Source organism: Schistocerca americana, chromosome 7 (genome assembly GCF_021461395.2).
Source record: "Schistocerca americana isolate TAMUIC-IGC-003095 chromosome 7, iqSchAmer2.1, whole genome shotgun sequence".
Classification (NCBI taxonomy): Eukaryota; Metazoa; Arthropoda; class Insecta; order Orthoptera; family Acrididae; genus Schistocerca; species Schistocerca americana.
In genome coordinates this window covers 76,765,124-76,789,952 of record NC_060125.1, presented here as the reverse complement: position 1 = coordinate 76,789,952, position 24,829 = coordinate 76,765,124, and the positions used below count along the sequence as shown (strand labels likewise).

General features: G+C 43.1%; 1 protein-coding gene across 1 annotated transcript in view; it reads left to right on the top strand.

The window, feature by feature from the left end:
* The window catches only part of LOC124622722, an 83,973-nt gene that overhangs the window by 9,461 nt on the left and 49,683 nt on the right, over nucleotides 1–24,829 (top strand). Inside the window, exon 2 of the mRNA XM_047148512.1 lies at nucleotides 12,227–12,353. Coding sequence (XP_047004468.1) covers nucleotides 12,227–12,353 — 127 coding nt within the window. The remainder of the gene's footprint in view (nucleotides 1–12,226; nucleotides 12,354–24,829) is intronic.

Here is a 24,829-nt window from a genome sequence, read left to right as displayed (position 1 = left end):
GTGTGGATCTACAAGGTGCCCCAAAGAAGCACCGACAATATTTAGGGACAGGTTGCTCATACGAAAACAAGAAAAATATCTAATAAATATGGACTGTATAATGCATACTTTAACAGCTATGAGCACTTGTTCATCTTCTTTACTATGAAACAGAACATCCTACTGCAAGAACTTTGTTTTCCATATTCTGAGAGGAGGTAATAGGGGCCAAACCAAGAAAAAAATGTCCAGTAAAGATTGAGTCTAAGCTGCACACCTGAAGAGCTATGAGCACTTTTTCATCTTCGCTAGAGTGAAACAATCTTTTTTACTGAGCAAGTACTTACAGCTCTTAAGGTATGCATTTTAGAGCCCATGATTGCTAGACGTTGTTTATCTTGTTTTGGTGTAAGGAACCTGTCCTTACAGCTTTGTCGGTGGTTTCTAGGTCAACCTGTATATACAAGGTTGCTTATAAATTTTCACTTGAGGCAAAATTATAAGTATATATAAATTTCATAAAGGGTGCAGGTCACAAAGAGTACAGAAGGTATCGTTATTACAGTGGTAAAGACTTGCATAGGGTTTAGTTGCATCGAAAGGTTTGTGAACGGCAGTGATATATCGCACCACAGATAAAATTGTTTTAAAGATACAAAAAAACATGCGAACAGTTTTTTGAAAGGTAGGATGTATCGTGGTCCTCAGACCTAAAACGCAATAGATGACGGAGATTTTGAGAGAATAGAACGCTTATATCTGATACTAATATAGTGCAAGAGATTTATCTTTAGGCGAAGTTATCTAATATCTTGATAGTGTTTTGATATTTGTACCGCGTTAAGTAAAAGATATAAAATAAAACAGCTTATCTGTGTACAACCTGGACATTATAGAGAGAAACGGATGTCATTTCCTATAGCAGCATCATGATACATTGCGCGCTTATTGTTGCGGAATAGCTAAAAAGCTAAATCCTTCTTGCTAAACTAGTATTTCATGTTGTACTCCCGTGGAAGCAGCGAGCTATGTAATTCACAGAGCAACAAAAACAGAAATCACTGACAACTGTAATTCTTTCGTTTGCAACAATAAAGAACTATCAATACAATGTTTCAATCTGTTTGCTACCTCTTCAGCCGCACAAACGTAAAAGCTACAATTATCGTATTAATATGGAGGATTTCGGAGAAATTAGGTTAACTGTACTACTACAAGTGTAACAATAATACAAGGAGGCTGTCAGCTATTAAAAACTGTAACTGTCGTCTCCACTTGTCACAGTGGGAGTGATTTAGATGTTTGTTTTAAACCTCAACACGGCAGAAATGTGGAGGCGCGCTGCGTATGAGTATCTATGATCTGGAGGGTAGACCTGAGTCATTTGTTTAACCATAGAAATATATTTAGGATCCATGTGATACATAAAAAAACCTGACCACTTTCGTTCATCCTACAAACATAAAATTATGTCGTGTGAGAACTAGTAATGTACGACTCAAAACAAAGTGATAACTACTTCCATTTTTTCTTAGTAATAGGCAACTGTACCATTGTCATACAGCTAGTTTTATTCGTCTCCGTTCAGTGGCAGCGTCAGTTAAGACTGGTAAATTGCCGATAGAAATGTATAGTTATCGATAAAGATGCTCCCAACTTTTAAGCTATGACATTCGAAGGGTGACTGGTTAGAAGTTTGCGTTGGGGCTGCTAAATGTGGAGACATATTTCTGGCCAATTTCATAATGACCTTTTGAGACGGAAAGACCCAATTGCTTAAATACATTTGGATAACAGTTTTAAACAGTAAGGTACGCACGCTTCATACTGATTCTCGGTTTGGTGGTGGTGGTGGTGGTGTGTTGGGGCTTATGGGCGCTCAACATCGAGGTCATCAGCGCCCTGACACACATTAAAAGGAACGAATGTGGACAGACCTAAGAAAACTAAAGCACACACTCAAAGAAAGCAGGAAAAGAAGGAAAATGCTACATAAGAAAGTAAAACCTAAGGAAAGGGGAAACATAGCAACAAGAATACCACAGGAAATTGTTATTGGCTGGCCACTTACTTAAAATATGGGCGAGCTTGTCGCACAGTGAGCAAATTAAAATCCTCTCCCTAAAATCTTTGTAAAAACATTTGACAGGGCACAGAACTTTAAAACTTTAACCACATTCGTCCGAGTGTTGCCTAAAAGAGATGGCAGGTCCGCTGGCAAGTCAGCCGCGACCCGCTGGTCAGAAAATAAAACGCAATCCAATAAAACGTGGCGCACAGTGACCTGGACGCCCCAAGCACCACACATTGGAGGGTCCTCTCGCCGGAGCAGGAAGCCATGCTTCGAATCTAAGTTTGTCACACACGTTGTTTAAAGTTCTCATGTAATACTTTATTTTCGTTTACGAGGAAACAATGCAAGGTAGGACGTGGTTCTAATTAAACTTTCGCTATTTGAAAGAGCCCGCATGACAAACGACTGATCGTAGGACAATGAAACTTCGTGGAAACATTTGTAAAGACATGCTGAACAGAAAAAACGAATAAACCATAGGAAGAAACACATTTTAATTTTCCTGTGAGAGCGTAACACTTGATAATCCAAGTTGATGTTCCAGGCTACACATGTTGTTGAATGTGACGACCATGCGCACCTACGAAAACCTGGAACCGCACTAGAGATGGCTCAACTGCTACCCGAAGCAGCGGTGGCCCACGGAATGGTCAGCTATCGTGCACAGGTAGTGCGCAACTTGAAGGTCGCAGAGTGCGTCCAGCATTCTCAGCCGCGACAACAATAACTTCAACATTTGTGGCGCAACTGGCCACCGGCCTCTCCGAGGGGTAATTCCTGAATCGCCAACTGAGTCGAACTTCCAAATCACGTTCTTCAACCCCGGGGAGGAAAGAGAATTTTCCCGTATTGCTTTAAGCGGCGACACTCGCGACGGGCAGCAGCCTATTGCTGTTGTTTTGATAAAACAGCGTTACGAGTGAAACCCTGCTCGCCATGTCCAGACCCGTGTTGACTGTCTGCAACTGTAATCCACACTGATCCTCGTGTTTCAAACCTACTTCGCCATAGCAATACCGGCAAGTCGTGACACTAACATTACTAACAACGCAAATCCCGTAGCGCACAGCGTGGACATCACTTCTATAAAGTTGTGTAGACATATGGTAAACAGTTTTCCAACTACACTGGCTCAAATAGCGGACGTTTAATTGTAGTCACCCTAGTAAACGAATAGTTGAACAGTAATAAGCATCGCAACAAAGTTTGTCCTTCTGGATAATCCAGAATTTTATCACATATATAAACTTTCGTGACATTTCCCGGGACGTAAGACGAGTAAAATCAAGCAATACATGCACTATCGATCCAACTAATGAACGTAGGCCTCAGGTCGCCAAAGCAGAAATGTTTATCTCATTTGTAGCATTTTTCTTTGCCAAATAAGATCAGGACAGCTTTTCAGAAAGAATACGCGTATGTTTTTCTTGCAACAGTTGAAAAGCACACAAGTTATCAACAAATAATTATTGTATTTCGTTTATTAAAGTACATACATACGTAGAAAACAGGACACTGAGTTTCACAGAATAGTTTCGCCCGTTCTGCATAATTTCCGCTTGTGTTTTGCAAGGAAAGCAACTCACAAGGCAACATGCCCAGGTGTAGATAAACAATCTTCATGAAACTCAGCAGGTATGTAGTGAAATCAAAATAACTTAATACGTAATTTTTCGTTTTTGTCCAATTTCATTTTTATGGTGTAACACACAGTCCGAAGGTAGTTTCGCGTATTAGTTTCAGAGGGAACATCTTCGAAAATATGATATACAAAGAATGTTTTCACATCAAAGCTGAAATATAATTAACGTTCTGAAAAACTATATAATCAACTTATGCAATAATTTGAAATTCTGAAAAATATCCCTCCAAAATTAACTAATTTTGAAAAATGAAATCTTTGTTGCAAGGTAAATTAAAGAAGCTTTCATTCCACATCCTTCCATGTGTAATGAAGCTGGTTTCTGAAATCCCGTTTTCGGAAAATAACCCAGAGGTATACACAATTGCTGTCAGAGTACACTCACGACAGCCATATTAAAACACCAAACCGTTCATTTATTTTACTTACTTTTGATTTATGTTTTAAACTTATTTTACGTTGTACATTCTAGTTTTTTTGTTATTTAGGTTACTGCTTCGCATGTTGTATTCCGTTAACTGAAAACAATAAGTATCTTATGAGCCGGCCGCTGTGACCGAGCGGTTCTAAGGCGCTTCAGTCTGGAACCGCGCGGCTGCTGCTACGGCCACAGGTTCGAATCCTGCCTCGGGCATAGATGTGCGTGATGTCCTTAAGTTAGTTAGGTTTAAGTAGTTCTAAGTCTGGGGGACTGATGACCTCAGATGTTAAGTCCCTTAGTGCTTAGAGTCTTTTGAACCATTATTGTGATACAAAATCATTACAGTACTGATAATCTCTACAGAAATGCTTAGAACTTAACGTTTCTTTTTACTCCATGCACACAGAATGAACGATATTTCTTCACATAATACACCTGACAGACAACACAATATGTAACAAAATTCAGCAGAATTCTCAGATTGCAGCAGGTGGCCATGTAAATATCCTGATTTGTACAAGACATGGAAATCATCAGTTAAGAGATTTCATTATATACTAGTACCTGTAACTTGATTACTTTCTTTGTCAAGTGGAGATTGACCATAATCATTCACCAGAACTAGATCCGAAAATGTTCTCACAACTTTCTTCGAACATCATAAACCATATGTGCACCATGGGTGTATACAGGGTGTTACAAAAAGGTACGGCCAAACTTTCAGGAAACATTTCTCACACACAAAGAAAGAAAATATATTATGTGAACATGTGTCAGGAAACGCTTACTTTCGATGTTAGAGCTCATTTTATTACTTCTCTTCAAATCACATTAATCATCGAATGGAAACACAGCTACAGAACGTACCAGCGTGACTTCAAACACTTTGTTACAGGAAATATTCAACATGACCTCCGTTAGCGAGGATACATGCATCCAACCTCCGTCGCATGGAATCCCTGATGCGCTGATGCAGCCCTGGAGAATGGCGTATTGTATCACAGCCGGCCACAATACGAGCACGAATAGTCTATACATTTGGTACCGGGGTTGCGTAGACAAGAGCTTTCAAATGCCCCATAAATGAAAGTCAAGAGGGATGAGGTCAGGAGAGCGTGGAAGCCATGGAATTGGTCCGCCTCTACCAATCCATCGGTCACCGTATCTGTTGTTGAGAAGCGTACGAACACTTCGACTGAAATGTGCAGGAGCTCCATCTTGCATGAACCACATGTTGTGTCGTACTTGTAAAGGCACATGTTCTAGCAGCACAGGTAGAGTATCCCGTATGAAATCATGATAACATGCTCCATTGAGCGTAGGTGTAAGAACATGGGGCGCAATCAAGACATCACCAACAATGCCTGCCCAAACGTTCACAGAAAATCTGTGTTGATGACGTGATTGCACAATAGCGTGTGGATTCTCGTCAGCCCACACATGTTGACTGCGAAAATTTACAATTTGATCACGTTGGAATGAAACTAAATTGAGCTCTTACATGGAAATTAAGCGTTTCCGGACACATGTCCAAATAACAAGTTTTCTTTATTTGTGTGTGAGGAATGTGTCCTGAAAGTTTGGCCGTACCTTTTTGTAACTCACTGTATGCACCGTCGAACCTTTTCGGATCACTGCATGAACCACTTCCAGGTCCTCAGTTACGACGCTCAAAACGGTTTTTTCACATTGACGTCTCCCCCCTACCCCCCCCCCCCCCCCTCCCCTGCTTTTCATAGTTTTAAAATTAACTGATGGAGAGTTTGAACCCAGAATTCGAGAATATCATTTTTGAAACCCCGAAGGTTGTTGTGCCAGCATCAAAAGCTGTTAAACTAACGTGCGACCGAGGCAAAACATGTTTGAAAAAAAAGCTGTATTGTTTCTAGATTCTTGGGGAGGCCAATGTGAAAGAACCGTTCTGAGCACCGTACCAGTGGACAAGGAACTTTTTCATCTGATGATCCCAAAAGTGCCGATGTGGCAAGTACATCCGTTGATGATGAATATGACATTCGATGCTGGAAGAACACTGTGAGAAGATTTTCAGGTCTAGTTCTGGTGAACGATTACGGTGTCGACCACCAGCTAAAAAACAATATGATCATTCTGCAGTCACTTTACGTAATTATTTCTGTTCGCCACGTTTCCCAGTGTACTGAAACATGCTTGATGCAAATCAGGATAAGAAGAGAATCGCCAGTCACTATTTGAGAACCCTGCTTAATTTTGTGTTATATTGTGTGCCCACCGTGTTTGTTAGGTGAAGAAACTTCGTAAATTCTTTGTTCTTGGTGCATAGAAAAGTTATGTTTTAAGCATATTTTCATAGATTATCGTTTTTGCATTGACTTTGTATCTTCATGATGAGCTACTTATTATTTTCAATAAATAAAATACACGTATAGGAAACAGTGAACTAAAAAAAAATCAGAAAGAAAACATGAATATAAAACATAAAATACCAGTTTAAAACCTAAAACGGAAGTAAGTAAAGGAAATAATTAGAATAATAGTGAATGTTTAGAGATTTCAATTAGGTGTGTTGACAATACTCACACAGCACATCTGCGTACAGCTCACGTTCCAAAACTGATATTCCAGAAGCCAGTTTTATTACACATGAATGTGCACTGATGACTCAAGACATTATGACCACTGCCCACTGCGACACTGAATGCTTCCTGGTGGTGGTGGTGGTGCGGGCACATGACGCTGTAACAGAGAGTAAGTGGAAGAGAAACGGATGGGCAGCGAAGATACGGGTCGCATATGCGCAAATCCACTGACACATCCTGTTTTTGACAAAGGTCACACTGAGGTCACATTGTCGTGGGGCTTTGGCCGGAAACGGGAATCTCTGAAACGGCGAACCTGATCGGATGTTGGCGTATTAATCTAGTGAGATTCGATGGGATATGTGGTGGTGCACCATGACAAGAGCTAACTACGTGAACTTTATTGTGGACCACCTGCGTCACTTCACGCTTGAAGTCTCCCCCAATGACGATGACATCTTCCAGGACGATAACTGTCCGTGTTGAAAGGTCATAACCGTGCTACAGTGGTCTGAGGGGGGGGGGGGGGGGGGGTAATTGGGTGCCAGCTGCTTGCCAGTAAACCCCCATCCCGTAATTTGAGCGAACTGTTTGATCTGTGCGGAGACATCTGGTGCTACACACTTCTGGAGTCCTGTCAAGGACTTTTAGAATCCATGCCAAGCACAATCTCTGTGGCACGGTGTTTCAAGAGTGCAACAACACGCTATTAATAAGGTGTTCATGATACACTCCTGGAAATGGAAAAAAGAACACATTGACACCGGTGTGTCAGACCCACCATACTTGCTACGGACACTGCGAGAGTGCTGTACAAGCAATGATCACACGCACGGCACAGCGGACACACCAGGAACCGCGGTGTTGGCCGTCGAATGGCGCTAGCTGCGCAGCATTTGTGCACCGCCGCCGTCAGTGTCAGCCAGTTTGCCGTGGCATACGGAGCTCCATCGCAGTCTTTAACACTGGTAGCATGCCGCGACAGCGTGGACGTGAAGCGTATGTGCAGTTGACGGACTTTGAGCGAGGGCGTATAGTGGGCATGCGGGAGGCCGGGTGGACGTACCGCCGAATTGCTCAACACGTGGGGCGTGAGGTCTCCACAGTACATCGATGTTGTCGCCAGTGGTCGGCGGAAGGTGCACGTGCCCGTCGACCTGGGACCGGACCGCAGCGACGCACGGATGCACGCCAAGACCGTAGGATCCTACGCAGTGCCGTAGGGGACCGCACCGCCACTTCCCAGCAAATTAGGGACACTGTTGCTCCTGGGGTATCGGCGAGGACCATTCGCAACCGTCTCCATGAAGCTGGGCTACGGTCCCGCACACCGTTAGGCCGTCTTCCGCTCACGCCCCAACATCGTGCAGCCCGCCTCCAGTGGTGTCGCGACAGGCGTGAATGGAGGGACGAATGGAGACGTGTCGTCTTCAGCGATGAGAGAGTCGCTTCTGCCTTGGTGCCAGTGATGGTCGTATGCGTGTTTGCTGCCGTGCAGGTGAGCGCCACAATCAGGACTGCATACGACCGAGGCACACAGGGCCAACACCCGGCATCATGGTGTGGGGAGCGATCTCCTACACTGGCCGTACACCACTGGTGATCGTCGAGGGGACACTGAATAGTGCACGGTACATCCAAACCGTCATCGAACCCATCGTTCTACCATTCCTAGACCGGCAAGGGAACTTGCTGTTTCAACAGGACAATGCACGTCCGCATGTATCCCGTGCCACCCAACGTGCTCTAGAAGGTGTAAGTCAACTACCCTGGCCAGCAAGATCTCCGGATCTGTCCCACATTGAGCATGTTTGGGACTGGATGAAGCGTCGTCTCACGCGGTCTGCACGTCCAGCACGAACGCTGGTCCAACTGAGGCGCCAGGTGGAAATGGCATGGCAAGCCGTTCCACAGGACTACATCCAGCATCTCTACGATCGTCTCCATGGGAGAATAGCAGCCTGCATTGCTGCGAAAGGTGGATATACACTGTACTAGTGCCGACATTGTGCATGCTCTGTTGCCTGTGTCTATGTGCCTGTGGTTCTGTCAGTGTGATCATGTGATGTATCTGACCCCAGGAATGTGTCAATAAAGTTTCCCCTTGCTGGGACAATGAATTCACGGTGTTCTTATTTCAATTTCCAGGAGTGTATTTTGGCTCATGCGTGTATTTCTGTGTCATGTTGACGTTTGGTTCAAATGGCTTTGAGCACTAGGGGACTTAACATCTGAGGTCATCAGTCCCCTAGAACTTAGAACTACTAACCTAACCAACCTACAGACATCACACACATCCATGCCCGAGGCAGGATTCGAACCTGCAACTATAGCGGTCGCGCGGTTCCGGACTGAAGCGCCTAGAACCACTCGGCCGCAACGGACGGCTTATTGACGTTTGCTGCGGCCCTCACACGCTCAGTAATATTGTACAATATCTGGCGACTATGTCAGCACTCGACTATAGGGAACTCGCGTATACTGCGACTGACAAGGGAACATTATAGGGATGGGAAAAACCGATATTCTAAGACCAATACCGGTGTTTTTGTTGTGGTTGGCAGGAGAGCCAACACCGTGATACTAGAGGAGGCCGAAATGCACGCGTTTTTGCTCACGCAGGCTGGCGTGAGGTCTGGAACAGGACAAGGAAATTAGAATTTAAAAAAACGGACGTAGCTGGTGGAATTCTTAACTTTAATCCATTTATGATGAACGTCGCTCTTGACGGTACATGATTCACAATAAATAGTAACTGAATATGGCGCCTTGCTAGGTCGTAGCAAAATGACGTAGCTGAAGGCTATGCTAAACTATCGTCTCGGCAAATGAGAGCGTATTTTGTCAGTGAACCATCGCTACCAAAGTCGGTTGTACAACTGGGGCGAGTGCTAAGAAGTCTCTCTAGACCTGCCGTGTGGCGGCGCTCGGTCTGCAGTCACTGATAGTGGCGACACGCGGGTGCGACGTATATTACAGGACCGCGGCCGATTTAAAGGCTACCATCTAGCAAGTGTGGTGTCTGGCGGTGACACTACAGTTTTATTTCCGAATTACCGGTGTCTTTCCGGAATTTTTCTGGTCTCGGTAACGAAAAGACTTTTTTAGTTTTTACTGATAACCGGCTATAAAATAAAACGGTATATAAATTTGCCACAGCAGCGGCGTTCAAATGTTTAAAGTTCAAGTAAAATTTCTTTTAATGAGGGGTAACGTTCATTCGTAAAATTTCCGTTGCTTTGAAATATTTAATTATAGAAAATGGGAAAAACATTTAGTGCTAAATTAATAACAACGTTAACGGAAACGAGACAGGAGCACGTAACATAAGAATTTCCAGCATGGCTCGGACAGTACTGTACTTCCTGCGACATGTTGTAGTCTAGTAGACAGTACGCGTTTATATACAGTATTCAAGATTTACCCAACTTGATCTTTATGACAGTTTATCGCTGTCGTCCTTGCACATGGGTTGTACTGCAAGAATGCCACGCTCTCTAGTATTGAAGTATTTTATGAAGTGCAGTAGCGATGAAGCACAATGCTCCACTCGCTTCAAAAAAATTTACAAACGGGAGGAGGCACAACAAATATACTCATATATGGAGAAAACATCCAAAATGTTCTATGGAAGAAAAGATAAACTTGGTTGATATACTTACAATATTGTTGATGTACTATAAACTTGGGACAATAATTGAATGACTCAGTCCTGTCGCCGCGCCCATCGTCTTCATCTTCGTCATCTTTGCCGAAGACACTCAGACCGATTTCACTTGATTCATTTATTCACAGTTTATAATAAAAATATCCTTATATACAGCTTATCTGTTGCCTGCGTCTACCTAATATGGCTTTATTTGCAACGTAACACGATAAATAGTGTTCATCAAAATCGGCTTTCACCCTTAAACACGGACTATTCGTAAAGACCAAATAGGAGTATGAGCCTTGATTAAATCAAGACTTTTAGGCAGAGCTCAAAAAATAAAAAAATAAAAAAACTGAAATCAGTAGAAGAAACTAGTGATTTCTTTGTAGTATTCAACTCCTCCTTACTTATCGAGATGAGCAGCGAACGGTGGACGGAGTAAGTTCTCTGTTATTTACGTACCCCTATTCGGTACTTTGAGTGCACGTATCTTTAAACGCGTAATGCTAAATTCTAAGGGAGTCTTAGAATTTTTTAATCTTTCTTCGATGTCTACGTTTATTACTGGGAACCGAACATCGGTTATTTATAAACCGGTTATTTTGAGCGGTTTTAACAGTCAGGTTAAAGTGAAAACGAAAATAACCGTTGTAACCGGAAACCGGTTGTTTCAGTGATAATCGCCATCCCTAGAATATTCGCAATTGTGAATAAACGGTCTTTATGAAACTTGGCACGTACATAGAGAGATCAAAATAAGATAATACGTAATTTTTCCTTTTTTTCCAATTTCGATTTTAAAAGGTAACTCACACCCCAAAGGTAATTTGGCGTATTAGGTTTAGAGGGAATCAGTTAACTTTCTTGTAAACTGTGTGAACAACTTTTTTAATGATTTGAAATTTTGCAAAATACCCCACCAACATTAACTGATTTTGAAAAATTAAAACTTTTGTTACAACGTATATCAAAGAAGCTTTCACGCCACGTACACGGATGGGCCAAAACGTTATGAGTACCTGTTTCATAGCGTGTTGGTCCACTTTTCAAACACAGTAAAACAGAGATCCTGCTTGGCATGGATTCTACATGTCCTTGACGGGATTCCAGAAGCAGGTGGCACCTGATGTCTACGGAAAGGTCAAGAAGTTCCCGTAAATTAGGGGGTGATGGCTTACGAGCATACAGCTTGCTCCCTATAAGTGTTCCAGTGGGTACAGACCAGATACGTTTGTTGGCCAATACATCAATGTGAGTTCACTACAATCCCCCTCAAACCACTGTAGCACGATTCTGACCTTGCAACACAAACACTGCTGGAAGATGTCATCGTCGTAGGGGGAGAATTCAAGCATGAAAGGATGCAGGTGATCTGCAATAATTTTCACGTGGTTTTCAACCGATTACCAACACGAATCCCTTGGCGCCTATCCTGAGTTACACAATGAGGAATCCTCCGACCTCTACGTTTTGTGATGGGACGTGGTCTCCAATACCATTCGGCCTGCACGTTATTCCACCGTCCTTCAAACACTTTCCATAGGTGCTCACGGGGATAGTACGCCAACAGGCGACCGGCTTCACCGTTTCAGAGATTTTCGTTTCTAGCCGCAGGACTATAACATTGTGCCCTTTGTCAATAGCGCTTATATCAGTGGATTTCTGGAAATGCGGACCGTACCTCCGTTATAATGACTGCCCATTCGTCTCTCTTCCGCTTCCATTCTATCCTTACTGCAACACCATCAGCAGGCACTCAACCTCACGTTAGGCAGTGGTCGTAATGTTTGGCTTGATCAGTGTATATAAACAGACAATGATTGATGGCACTTTGTGTTGTAAAGAACTGCTTCAGATACGATGTGGGGAGACTGTTGACCCAGATTTGCCTGTCCTGCAGGGCTCTCGCAGTGCTGGCCTCCACCTGCCTTCTGCTGTTGCTGGGACACCACCTGGTGTCCGCTTCTGCAAGGAGGACGGCCAGGAATGTGCCGCTGCTCGTCTTCCCCAACGGCGGCACTTTCAAGGTAACTGCTTTGCGCCACAAACACCTATTAACGACTCTCCGTCACCTTTCATGTGAACTCATTTTCCATGAGAAGTAATTAATCTGCTCATAATTAATAACTCCTTGAAGGCACATCCGATTTCACCATATTTAATTCTGCTACAGTGTGCTGAACTACACATCCCTGCAACGTGTAGCCATACGCCCATGTAAAAGAAATGCGGACATTTTGAGGCGTAGCGCCGTATACCGATCCTGCCTTGGAGGCGGTTAAGTGGGAGATGTGTCTCAGAGCTGGATAGTGACGGATGGTGACGCGAGACTGGACGCGCACGTAGTTTATGTATCAGCCGATAGAGGACAGTATTGGATAGGGGACTGTGATTTAGTTTCGATTGTGCCCACTAGAGTGCACTAAAGTTGGTTGGTTGGTTGGTTTGGGGAAGGAGACCAGACAGCGAAGTCATCGGTCTCATCGGATTAGGCAAGGACGGGGAAGGAAGTCGGCCGTGCCCTTTGAAAGGAACCATCCCGGCATTTGCCTGGAGTGATTTAGGGAAATCACGGAAAACCTAAATCAGGATGGCCGGACGCGGGATTGAACCGTCGGCCTCCCGAATGAGAGTCCAGTGTCTAACCACTGCGCCACCTCGCTCGGTGCTGCACTAAAGTAATAGAATGTTTTTCATAAACTGTTCTAGTATTTTCATTAAGTGTTATTATGTCTTTTTGTGTAGGTAAAATGTTATAAATGTGTTTTAGCAGTATGAATGATGCGTGAGTGTGGTTTAAGGTTAATATGAAGATAATTGTTTAACGAGTTATGTAGTGGGATTTAGTGTAGTAAAGTAAGTTTATGGTAAAGGGAAAGTTAATTCACGTATAAATAACAATAATAAATGACTTTATGCATAACCAAAACTTCAGCATATTAGATAATTACGTCGGTAAAAAGTGCAGTCGTTAGGTTTACTATTTTGCGATTGGTTATTAATGAAAAGCGCGGACTGATGCGGGAGAATGTAGTTTTGCTATTGGCTGTTGAGTAAACTGACTAATGGTAAAGCAATACTCTTCGCGCGCCTTTCTCTGCTGAGAGTATTCTAGAGAGGAGTTGGAGCCTAGCCATGAAACAGTTCGGACGTGTGTAGTAGTAGTTCCGATGGAAATGATAAGTTGTCGGATCTAGCAGTGTTTCATACATCGAAAGTGTTGTAAAGTGACGGCATAATTATTCCAATGGGTGTGTAGAAATTTCGGAATTTTTAAGTGAATTTTGTGACGTGAAAAGACATAAATTCCGCGTGGCGTATTGAGCAGGTCGGTGACTAAAAGCTGTGACTGCATTAGGTACCGACTGACTTAATATTTGGCGAGCATTTTCAATCAAAAACAATTCGTATTTTTTGTAGCTATTACGTTTTCAGGAAATGCAACGCCATAAAATTGCTAACGTGAGGGAAAGGGATTGTGAGTGACTGTGTTAAGACTAGCACGGGCTTGGCAGTGATACTTGTTCACCTAAGTTTCAGACTATATTAATTAAGGACAAAATTTCCAACCTTTCATTTCGTGTAAAAACTTTCTCCCGAATTTGGTTCACGTCGAAGTACAGTAAGTTTCGCTCGGCTTCCCTACAAATGATCTGCTGAGAGAATGTTCACAGGTAGGTGCAGGTTCGTCGTAAAGGGATGGAAGAAACCGCGCCGCCGCAATGTTGTAATGAAGATCCTTACGTTTAGTTATATTTTCATTGTAACAGATCTCTTTTTAAGAGGGGAAACCAAATTTCAGAGTCGTAAAACGTACCAGTTTGATGTGAACTTGCTGTCTGTCGATTACTCATTGCTACGAACTGGTCGGGCATGGAAGCCACAACCTGTCACTGAGCTTCGATGATTCAGCCCGCTTACAGGAAGATACTGAAGCCAAATAGTTGTATGTAGTAAAAGTATTCATTATTTCATGTTAATAGGCGGTAGTTACACGGTCGCGTGTATAACTAATAGTCAGTGATGTCTCCTTTGATCCTTATTCATTGTCGGATTCCGTGAACGATTTGAGTCAATCAACCGAAAATTCGGGTACACACTGTGAATTGTAACTGCTACCTTGCCTGCTTGAGAAGGTGGACGGAAGATAGGCAATGCAAACAAAATAGTTGTAATCACTTACCACTTCCCAGCAGAAAGTCAACTCAAGATAGCCGAGCATTGCTTGTTCATTTCTACCGTGATTTACTGTAGCTCCAGACTGATGGTCGAGAGAAATGATAACTTACACACGTAGTCAAATTTAATTTTGAATAGTCGAGTGCATAACTCGATCGGTCAGTCACGTTATGCTGTACGGTTAATTTAGTGTCGGACTTCGTTTCTGAAAAATTGTGGGTTCATTGGTGCACGACAAAAGATATGACAATTTGCCCGTCACTATTTGGATCACGTCGATGGCGGACGGGCTCCACGTCAGCGCTTTTGAATTTCATTCATGGATAGCTGCAAACAGCTGATAATTAGAAAAAATTAACAGAAAATGACACTTTTGGATTATTAATTAAATAAATCTGAAAGGTACACATTTAAATATGTGTAAAAATATTCACGATTATAAAGAGTAACAAGCTAGATGCTTACATAGAGTATGTTGAAAGACAAAAAAAAAAAAAAAAACAAAAAAAAAAAACACTGAGGATTGCGCCTTCCTTTAGTATCACAGAAAGTTTTACAAGCACTTACTAACCATTTGTGTACTCTCTGGTCCATACATTTCTTATTTTATAAACAGAAAAATTTCTTGGGGTCTTATAACAGCTACTTGCTGTCGGAGAGCGTGACAGCATGTTCTAATCTTGCAGCATTTGCTGGCTTAATTCTTCAAATTTGTTTAAAGTAGTATTTTAAACCGGGTTTACAGTGAAAAACGACGCGTAACACAAAGTGTGCGCTACGCAACTTGTGGGCGAAAAGGATCTTAGCCAACATGAGTAGCCAGACATTTAATAATCGACCTAGTCGACAGCATGCTTTGACAATAATGTTTGAACTGATCAATAGACCTCCAAAAACTCATTTAAACAAACGCACGCCATACGTTCCGGAATACTTTTTATGTAGTTGCTAGAGAGTATTTCTTCGTATGCTTGTGACAGCTTGAAGCCCATGCGAAGAATGTCATCTGTAAATCTGTTCTTTTATAATTAATTCTTGTTCCTAGGAATGTAGGTTTTCGCTACGAAACTCAAACAGAATATTCTATAACATTTCGACCACAAAAGATAAATACTTGATACAAGTAAAAATGTTTGATACAAGTAAAGGATTGTTGCAATTAGGTATAAATACATCACAACCAGCAGACTGAACACACCTCATTTCACAGAAGCAATACCAACTTGAACACAGTCTTTAGGTGACATTCAGCAGGAACTAAGTACATATACAACACACACAGAGAACTAAGGCCGTGCGTACGTCAGCTGGACATAAATGGAATGGGGACCGTGACGGTCTCTGGCGGTGATCTCTCTCTCTCTCTCTCTCTCTCTCTCTCTCTCTCTCTCTCTCACACACACACACACACACACACACACACACACACACACTCACACACACACACAGACACAGACACACACACACACACACACACACACACACACACACACACACACAAGTCAGAGGCGCCCTCTGCGGACGGGCACAGCACAGCCGCACGCAAGTCTTTTTGAAAATACGTGCACACGTCACTACAGAGACATTACGTTTGCAGAGAAGTACCACATGTACTACACAGTACTAAACTGAAGAAATTATTTTTTATCATTACAGATTTGCTGTCATCCAGTATGCTACCAAAATATTCCACTCGTGATGCGGATCATAGTTTTACCTTCTTCGGGCGCGGGTGATAAAAGCTGTTTGCTCAAAACTAATCAACGAAGTAACAATGAAAATTATTTGAAACCTTTTGTCCAAGAAAGGAATTTTTTCTCGAGTACAATACACGCAATTTTTCAAGTGGTAATAGAAAGCAACACGACGGCAATCCAAAGTCAATTTTCTAGTATAAATTTAGGGTGTACTCCATGAATTTATGAGCATTTATCCTTGGGATTTTGCGGAGCAGTCTGAATATTGACGGCATATTAAACAAATGCAAGGAACTGTGTGAGGAACTTCGTTCTTGGATTCTGTTATCCATCTGCCGAGGTTACATATTAACAGCTGCTCTGTGAGGTCTAAGTACTCGTATTTAAGCTGTTACCTCAAAATGTGGCCTATATGCGTGAATATTAGGAATGATTTTCCGGTTTTGGGCGTCTGCTGAAGTAGGTGTAACAAAGTTGTCACGAAGGCGCAAAAAAAAGGTCAATCGCAGTTCAAATACTGGGCTAAAACATCAAGACATCAAGAGCATAAAGATGGACGTACAGACAAATAAACTGCCGGAAAAAAATCAGTACATGCTTTTAGAGGTTTACAATTAATTCACAGATTTATTGTTGCAACAATGCATGTGAGGTACATGAAATGATTACCTTCACAGACCAATGGGAAAAGAGGTTCTAATGTACCATGTATCTAGCGATGCTGAAACATCCATTTGGTATGTGGTATAGCCTCCATGACGGCAATGCAGCCGATGACGCTGGCACTCGCTGAATCGTAAAGATGGCGAACAATGTCCTGGGATACGTTAGGCCACGCCTGCTCGATCTGTTGGCGAAGTTCTGTAAGAGATGTTAGTTGACGAATCGCATGAGTCACTGCTCGTACCATCATATCCCACACGTGGGCGATTGGAGACAATTTCAGAGATTGTGCTGGCCAGGGAAGTTGCTTGAGGAGTACACTAAATTTCACAGGCAGTATGTGGACGAGCATTATCCTGTTGGAACAACACATCACCTTCCAGTTACAAGAACGGAAAAATAACGGGTGTAACAACATTCTGGACATACCGAGCGCTGATTTCCATCCACTGCAGAATCACCAAAGGTGAACGGGAGTTGCAGTTCATAGCACCACAGGCCATAATTCTTGCGGCGGGCTTAGTGTGTGTTGCACGAATGGATTCTACGAGACAGCGCTCACCAATCTATGTTGTGTGCGCAGACGACCTTCTCCTGCAGGCAGAATCTGTTCTCATCGCCGAAGACCACGGCGAGCTAGTCTATCTTCCAAGCGATCCTCTGACGGCACCATTCGAACCGTGCACGTCTGAGTGGGAGACAGGCTAGAGCTGAGCGTACCCGTAGGCCCACTGCTAATAACCGGTACCGTGTTGACACTTCTGGACTCACAAGACATCTTACCTGCCACTGCTGCCCTTACAATACGGCGTTGCACAACTGACGCTGCACGTCCAACTTGTGTGGCAGTTCTTCGAAAGGGCCAGCCTCCTACACAAAAGCCACAATTTGACTCAAACTCACTCAGTTAGGTATAGGAATCAAGAACGGTCTCCATGGTATCGCTAGCTGCTTGTTTGACTCATCTGCAGCAGACTGAGACTTCTAGTTGCGCGCATTCTGTATTACAGAACGGACACAGATGGCTCTCTGGTAGCTATGCCGTCACGTTATCTGTTGGCGGACAACGTTGAAACCATTATCAAAATGGTGCAAATGGCTCTGAGCACTATGGGACTTAACTTCTGAGGTCATCAGTCCCCTAGGACTTAGAACTACTTAAACCTAACTAGAACCGCTCGGTCACCTCGGCCGGCGAAACCATTATCGTTACATCTACTATCCCCCAAGTGGCATATGTCGTCGTTGGTTCAAAATCGACTTCATGTTCCCAGGTGTACCCTTTTTTTTCTGTAAGTATAAATACTTAAAACGAGTTGATTGTCAAACTAGAATATAGGGATCCGAATGATCGCGCCTGGTTTCAAAATGTGAGGCATGGTGAGGACTGTGCTTTACCTTTAGAGTGGTCTGCCGCAGCAATAAGCGCAACAGGACAGCGAAGAGCAGAAAACTACTCTAATTAATGACGGAAAACAATCGCGAGCGCGCACATAGGTAATTGAATCTGCGGTTGCTGTTTCTGGTCCACTTAGTGCATGAGGAGGGTGGGGGAGGAGGGAATGTCAATTTTCATGTAGAGAGGTCTGCATTCTGTTGCTAGTTACACGTAACGCCAGTGGTTGGCATCATATCCCATGTCGATCACACGTAGTAAACTCCACGATAACTAGTGGAGGATAAAGGTGTAGGAATAAAGAACTGAGTTTGCTCCCCATCCCCCCTTCTTCAGCTAAATATCTTCGAAATGTATATTAGAGACAGATATATGTGCATATTTGTTGCTTCATAGCTTCTGAGCCACCTGGAGAAACTCCAGTCAAATTTAGTACACATATTATTTACTATGTCGAATGGAAAGTACTGTGGGTAACTAGTCCTGTCACTCATGGGGCCGGCCGGAGTGGCCGAGTGGTTCTAGGCGCTTCAGTCTGGAACCGCGCGACCACTTAGGTTAGTTAGGTTTAAGTAGTTCTAAGTTCTTGGGGACTGATGACCTTCGCTGTTAAGTCCCATAGTGCTCAGAGCCATTTGTGACAATAGTAATCATTCATGGGAGGCGGGGGTGGAGATGGGCTTCCAAGAAGGTTATTTAAGCAAGACTTGGTAGATCTAAGCCCAGGGGTCTGGAAGTGTCTGATTACAAGTAGACATTGACGAATTCAGACGAATGTAGCTACATTTATTACACCAGCGGTTTGACAGGACATTACAAATGTTCCGTTCTCTTAAATGGGAGTCCTCGGAGCGAAGACTACGATGTTTTCGCGACACAAAAGCAACGTTGTTTGGAGAGGTTTCATTTGCGGCAAATTGGAGAATATTGCTGGTAGCCCCAAAGTTGATCTCGCGCAACGACCGTAAAAACATAATTATGGATATGAGAGTCCATACACTGACACATACAATCTTTATTTCCCTCGCTCCATTTCCGAGCAGAACAGGAAACGGAATGACTAACAGTTCTACAAAGTACCCTACGTCATAAATTTTACGTCTACATCTACATCTACATACATACTCATCAAACCGGTGCGTGGCAGAGGCTACCCTGTAACATCACCAGTCATTTACTTTCGTGTTCCACTCGCAAACAGAGTGACAGAAAAACGACTATCTATATGCCTCCGTGTAAGTCCCATTTTGCAGTATCTTAACTTCGTAGTCCTTACGTGAATTGTATGTTGACGGCAGTAGAATCATTCTACAGTCAACTTCAAATTCCGGTTGTCTACGTTTCCTCAATAGTGTCGTTCGAAAAGAACGTCACCTTCCTTCCAGGAATTCCCATTTGAGTTCCCGAAGCGTCTCCCAAATAATTGCGTGTTGTTCGAACCTACCAGTAACAAATCTAGCTACTGAAGAATAGATCGCACCAGCGTCCTATATGCGATCTCCTTTACAGATGAACCCCACTTTCCCAAAAATCTCCCATTAAGCCTCAGTCGAGCATTCGTGTTCCCTATTACAATCCTCCCATGCTCGTTCCATTTCAGGCCGCTTTGCAACGTTACGCCCAGATATTTAAACGAAGAGACAGTGCCAAGTAGACACTCCTAATGCTGCATTCGAACATTACGCCTTTTTTTTTACGGTTGCTTGCGGAGTATGCACGTAGCTACGTATATAAATACCGAAGTTAAAAGAACCCACATTGCCACAAACTTGGAGGTACGCGTGGGAAAGGAGTTAAATGTAAGTAAAGGGTACCTACGCCGTGCAACAGTGAAAAGGTACACTGAGTGAAACTAGATAATTCTTGTCAACCAGTAAACAGACGACTCCTTAAACAACTGAAATGAGTAAATGTGTTAAATATTTGGCTTTAAATATGTAGGAAAGTGGTAAAAGTTACGGGAAGGTTTGAAATTAGCCTTAGAGACTGTTGCAAGCCGCTGAAAGCTCTCATTGTGAATCACCGGATCTATATAGCCTGCTTAAATTGCGCAGTTTTTAAGGAAAAGCTAATTATTCAAGCATATCGACGTTTATACCGCCATACCATCTGAACTATGCGTTGTACCATGACGCTAAAAGTACCCGGACAGTTGCCGAAAATGACTTACAAGTTCGTGGCGCTCTCCATCGGTAATGTTGGAATTTAATATGGTGTTAGACCACCCTTAGCCTAGATGACAGCTTCCACTGTCGCAGGCATACGTTCAATCAGGTGCTGAATGGTTTCTTGGGGAATGGCAGCCTATTCTTCACGGAGTGCTGCACTGAGGAGAGGTATCAATGTCGGTCGGTGAGGCCTGGCACGAAGTCGGCGGTCCGGAACATCCCGAAGGTGTTCTATAGGATTCAGGTCAGGACTCCGTGCAGGCCAGTCCATTACAAGGAAGTTATTGTCGTGTAACCACTCCGCCACAGGCCGTGCATTATGAACAGGTGCTCGATCTTGTTGAAAGATGCAGTCGCCATCCTCGTATTGCTCTTCAACAGTGGGAAGCAAGAATGAGCTTAAAATATCAGTGTACGCCTGTGCTGTGAGAGTTCCACGCAAAACAACAAAGGGGGCAAGGCCCCACCATGAAAAACACGACCACACCATAACACCACCGCCTCCGAATTTTACTGTTCGCACTACACACGCTGGCAGATGACGTTCACCGGGCATTCGCCATACACACACCCTGCTATCGGATCGCCACATTTTGTACCGTGATTCGGCACTCCACACAACGTTTTTCCACTGTTCAATCGTCCAATGTTTACGCTTCCTACACCAAGCGAGGCGTCGTTTGGCGTTTACCGGCGTGATGTGTGGTTTATGAAAAGCCGCTCGACCATAAAATCCCAATTTTCTCACCTCCCGGCTGACTGTCGTAGTAGTTGCAGTGGATCCCGATGCAGTTTGGAATTTCTGTGTGTTGGTCTGAATAGATATCTGCCTATTACACATTACGACCCTCTTCAACTGTTGGCGGTCTCAGTCGACAGACGAGGTTGGCCTGTACGCTTTTGTGCTGTACGTGTCGCTTCACGTTTCCACTTCACTATCACATTGGAAACAGTGAACCTAGGGATGTTTAGCAGTGTGGATATCTCACATACAGACGTATGACACAAGTGACACCCAATCAGCTGACCACGTTCGAAGTCCGTGCGTTCCGCGAAGCGCCCCATTCTGCTCTCTCACGATGTCTAATGGCTACTGAGGTCGCTGATATGGAGTACCTGGCAGTAGGCGGCAGCACAATGCACCTAATACGAAAAACGTATGTTTTGTGGGGGCGTCCGGATACTTTTTATCACATAATGTATATGTAGATACTTTGTGAAAAGTGTGTTACGAATAGCGTTCGTATAAAAAGTCGTGCGCGATGGTGAAGTTTTACTGCGTGCGATTTTAAGTAAAAACTAGTTTTCCATCCATCTCAGTGTTTTTGAAGTCATATATTCTGAACTATGATATAATTTTGGAGGTATATTCACTGTCATATGTGAACAGTGTCTGCAAAGTACGCTGCGAATGTAGTTAGTAGGAAAAAAGTAATAAATTAAAAAGCCTGTTGCTCAAGTCTGAGTGCATGATCAATGAAAATGCTTTTATCATTTTGTTCGGGTGTCAGTCAGAATAATATTCGTAAAGGTTTGAGATTATGTATAAAGTTTGTTGGTAGCCGCTAAGTGCTCTGATTCTCAAATACTGGATGAATATATTCCGGGAAGTTGCGAGCCATCTGTTACTCTGCCTCAAACCACTAACACACAGTTTCTAACTGTACTGCTCGTCTTATTGTGTTACACGTTTATCATAACGTTGAACCTCTTAATGAGGCCAGAATGAGATTTTCACTCTGCAGCGGAGTGTGCGCCGATATGAAACTTCCTGGCAGATTAAAACTAGAGTTCGAGTCTCGGTCCGGCACACAGTTTTAATCTGCCAGGAATTCTCTTAATGAGTGTCTAGGTTCTTATTAATTAAATACTTTTCATTCTCTTACGAAGCTGTAACGGGAGTATGTGATTATTGTACTGAATTACAGGCTCAACTGTTCATTTTATATGAAACTTCGTTGCACAAGCATGTTTTTATCAAAACTTACATTTATGCACGTAGAGGACGCACTCGGAGTGATTGGCCCGACACTATCTATAATCCTTACAGTAAGATGATGAAAAGCCAGACAGTGTTTGACTCGACCCTGCTGGGAGCAATGGACGAAGCCAGGGACGTATTGATTCTCATTACTGCATTTTAAAGTTTTTAATTCAGCTAACAGCTACGCGACATAATGAAAATCACGTTTTCGTTACCTCTGGGAGCCACAGATGCTTTTCAGAGATATGAAATTTAATGAAACTTTATATGGAGATTAGATGGCTGACTGGAAAAATTTAAAGAAAAATGCTTAATTTTCTTCGGAAATAATATATAAACAGGCTGTCGGTGGACTATTGGCATGTTATGAAAGTTTGGTTGCAACATGCCCACCTAGACTTCTGCTCTGTAAGTTGCGGAGCAGGTTCTGACTAACATGGCGAGCGATTTCCTCAGGATACCGCAAGTCACGGAGAAGATGTGTGCAGGGAAGGGGCTCCCTGGTATTTCGCCAGTCTGCTGCTGGGCCATTGCTAGGAATGCACCAGGCATGATTTACAAGCAACAAACGAGGGGCAAATGCGCAGGCGGTTCATAATTTGATCAAAAATTCTTCAAAATGTCAGGTCAGAACATTGATAATTGTATACGCATTTGCCGTACTCCAGTTGTCCCTACCATTGTTTTAGCTGTTCTTTATAGAGTAAGGCATTGTTTACGTATGTTTGATAATGTCTGTATACAAACACACGGAAAATTCTTGTTTCCTTTGGTTCACTTTACTAATTTTATGAATTAACGTTTACTGAATTTTATCACTGCAAGCGTTTCACATTGTTTGAGTGATACTTCATCTCAAGGATCCACAATTATTAACAATATTCCCTTATACTTAACATTTCTAGGGTATACAGGGTGTTACAAAAAGGTACGGCCGAACTTTCAGGAAAGATTCCTCACACACAAAGAAAGAAAATATGCTATGTGGACATGTGTCCGGAAACGCTTACTTTCCATGTTAGAGCTCATTTTATTACTTCACATCATATTAATCACGGAATGGAAACACACAGCAACAGAACGTACCAGCGTGACTTCAAACACTTTGTTACAGGAAATGTTCAAAATGTTCTCCGTTAGCGAGGATACATGCGTCCACCCACCGTCGCATGGAATCCCTGATGCGCTGATGCAGCCCTCGAGACTGGCGTATTGTATCACAGCCGTCCACAATACGAGCACGAATAGTCTCTACATTTGGTACCGGGGTTGCGTAGACAAGAGCTTTCAAATGCCCCATAAATGTAAGTCAAGAGGGATGAGGTCAGGAGAGCATGGAGGCCATGGAATTGGTCCGCCTCTACCAATCCGTCGGTCGCCGTATCTGTTGTTGAGAAGCGTACAAACACTTCGACTGAAATGTGCAGGAGCTCCATCGTGCATGAACCACATGTTGTGTCGTACTTGTAAAGGCACATGTTCTAGCAGCACAGGTAGAGTATCCCGTACGAAATCGTGATAACGTGCTCCATTGAGCATAGGTGGAAGAACATGGGGCCCAATCGAGACATCACCAACAATGCCTGCCCAAACGTTCACAGAAAATCTGTGTTGATGACGTGATTGCACAACTGCGTGCGGATTCTCGTCAGCCAACACATGGTGATTGTGAAAATTTACAATTTGGTCACGTTGGAATGAAGCCTCATCCGTAAAGAGAACATTTGCACTGAAATGAGGATTGACACATTGTTGGATGAACCATTCGCAGAAGTGTACCCGTGGAGGCCAATCAGCTGCTGGTAGTGCCTGCACACGCTGTACATGGTACGGAATTGAGGAAGTACAGTACATACTGACGAAACTAAAATGAGCTCTAACATGGAAATTAAGCGTTTCCGGACACATCTCCACATAACATCTTTTCTTTATTTGTGTGTGAGGAATGTTTCCTGAAAGTTTGGCCGTACCTTTTTGTAACACCCTGTATTACAACTAGAATAAGTATGTGTTATGACAGTATAGAACAGGACACGTATTTCTGAAACTGGAACTAAATTTTTAATTTAACAGCTGTTTTTGATCACGTTATATGTAAATAAATGTAGAAACCTTAAATACAGTGCAAGTAATTTGCAAATTTTCAGGGACAATTTGTTGCACAATGTTGTGGAACACATCCAGCGATTTCAGCCGAATAGTAAAGATATTAGTTACAAACTGAAAAAAAATAATGCCTGGGAAAGGGGTGGAGGAGGAAAGACGATGACGTGTGAAAACAAATGTAAATACGGAACCTTCCATGACACACACATGACTTACTTACTGAGATACTGCGTGAGTGAGATACTGGTTGCACCTCTTTGAGTGGGAAAAGGAAGGGAGTGCCGTACGCAAATAATTGAGCACCAGCGAT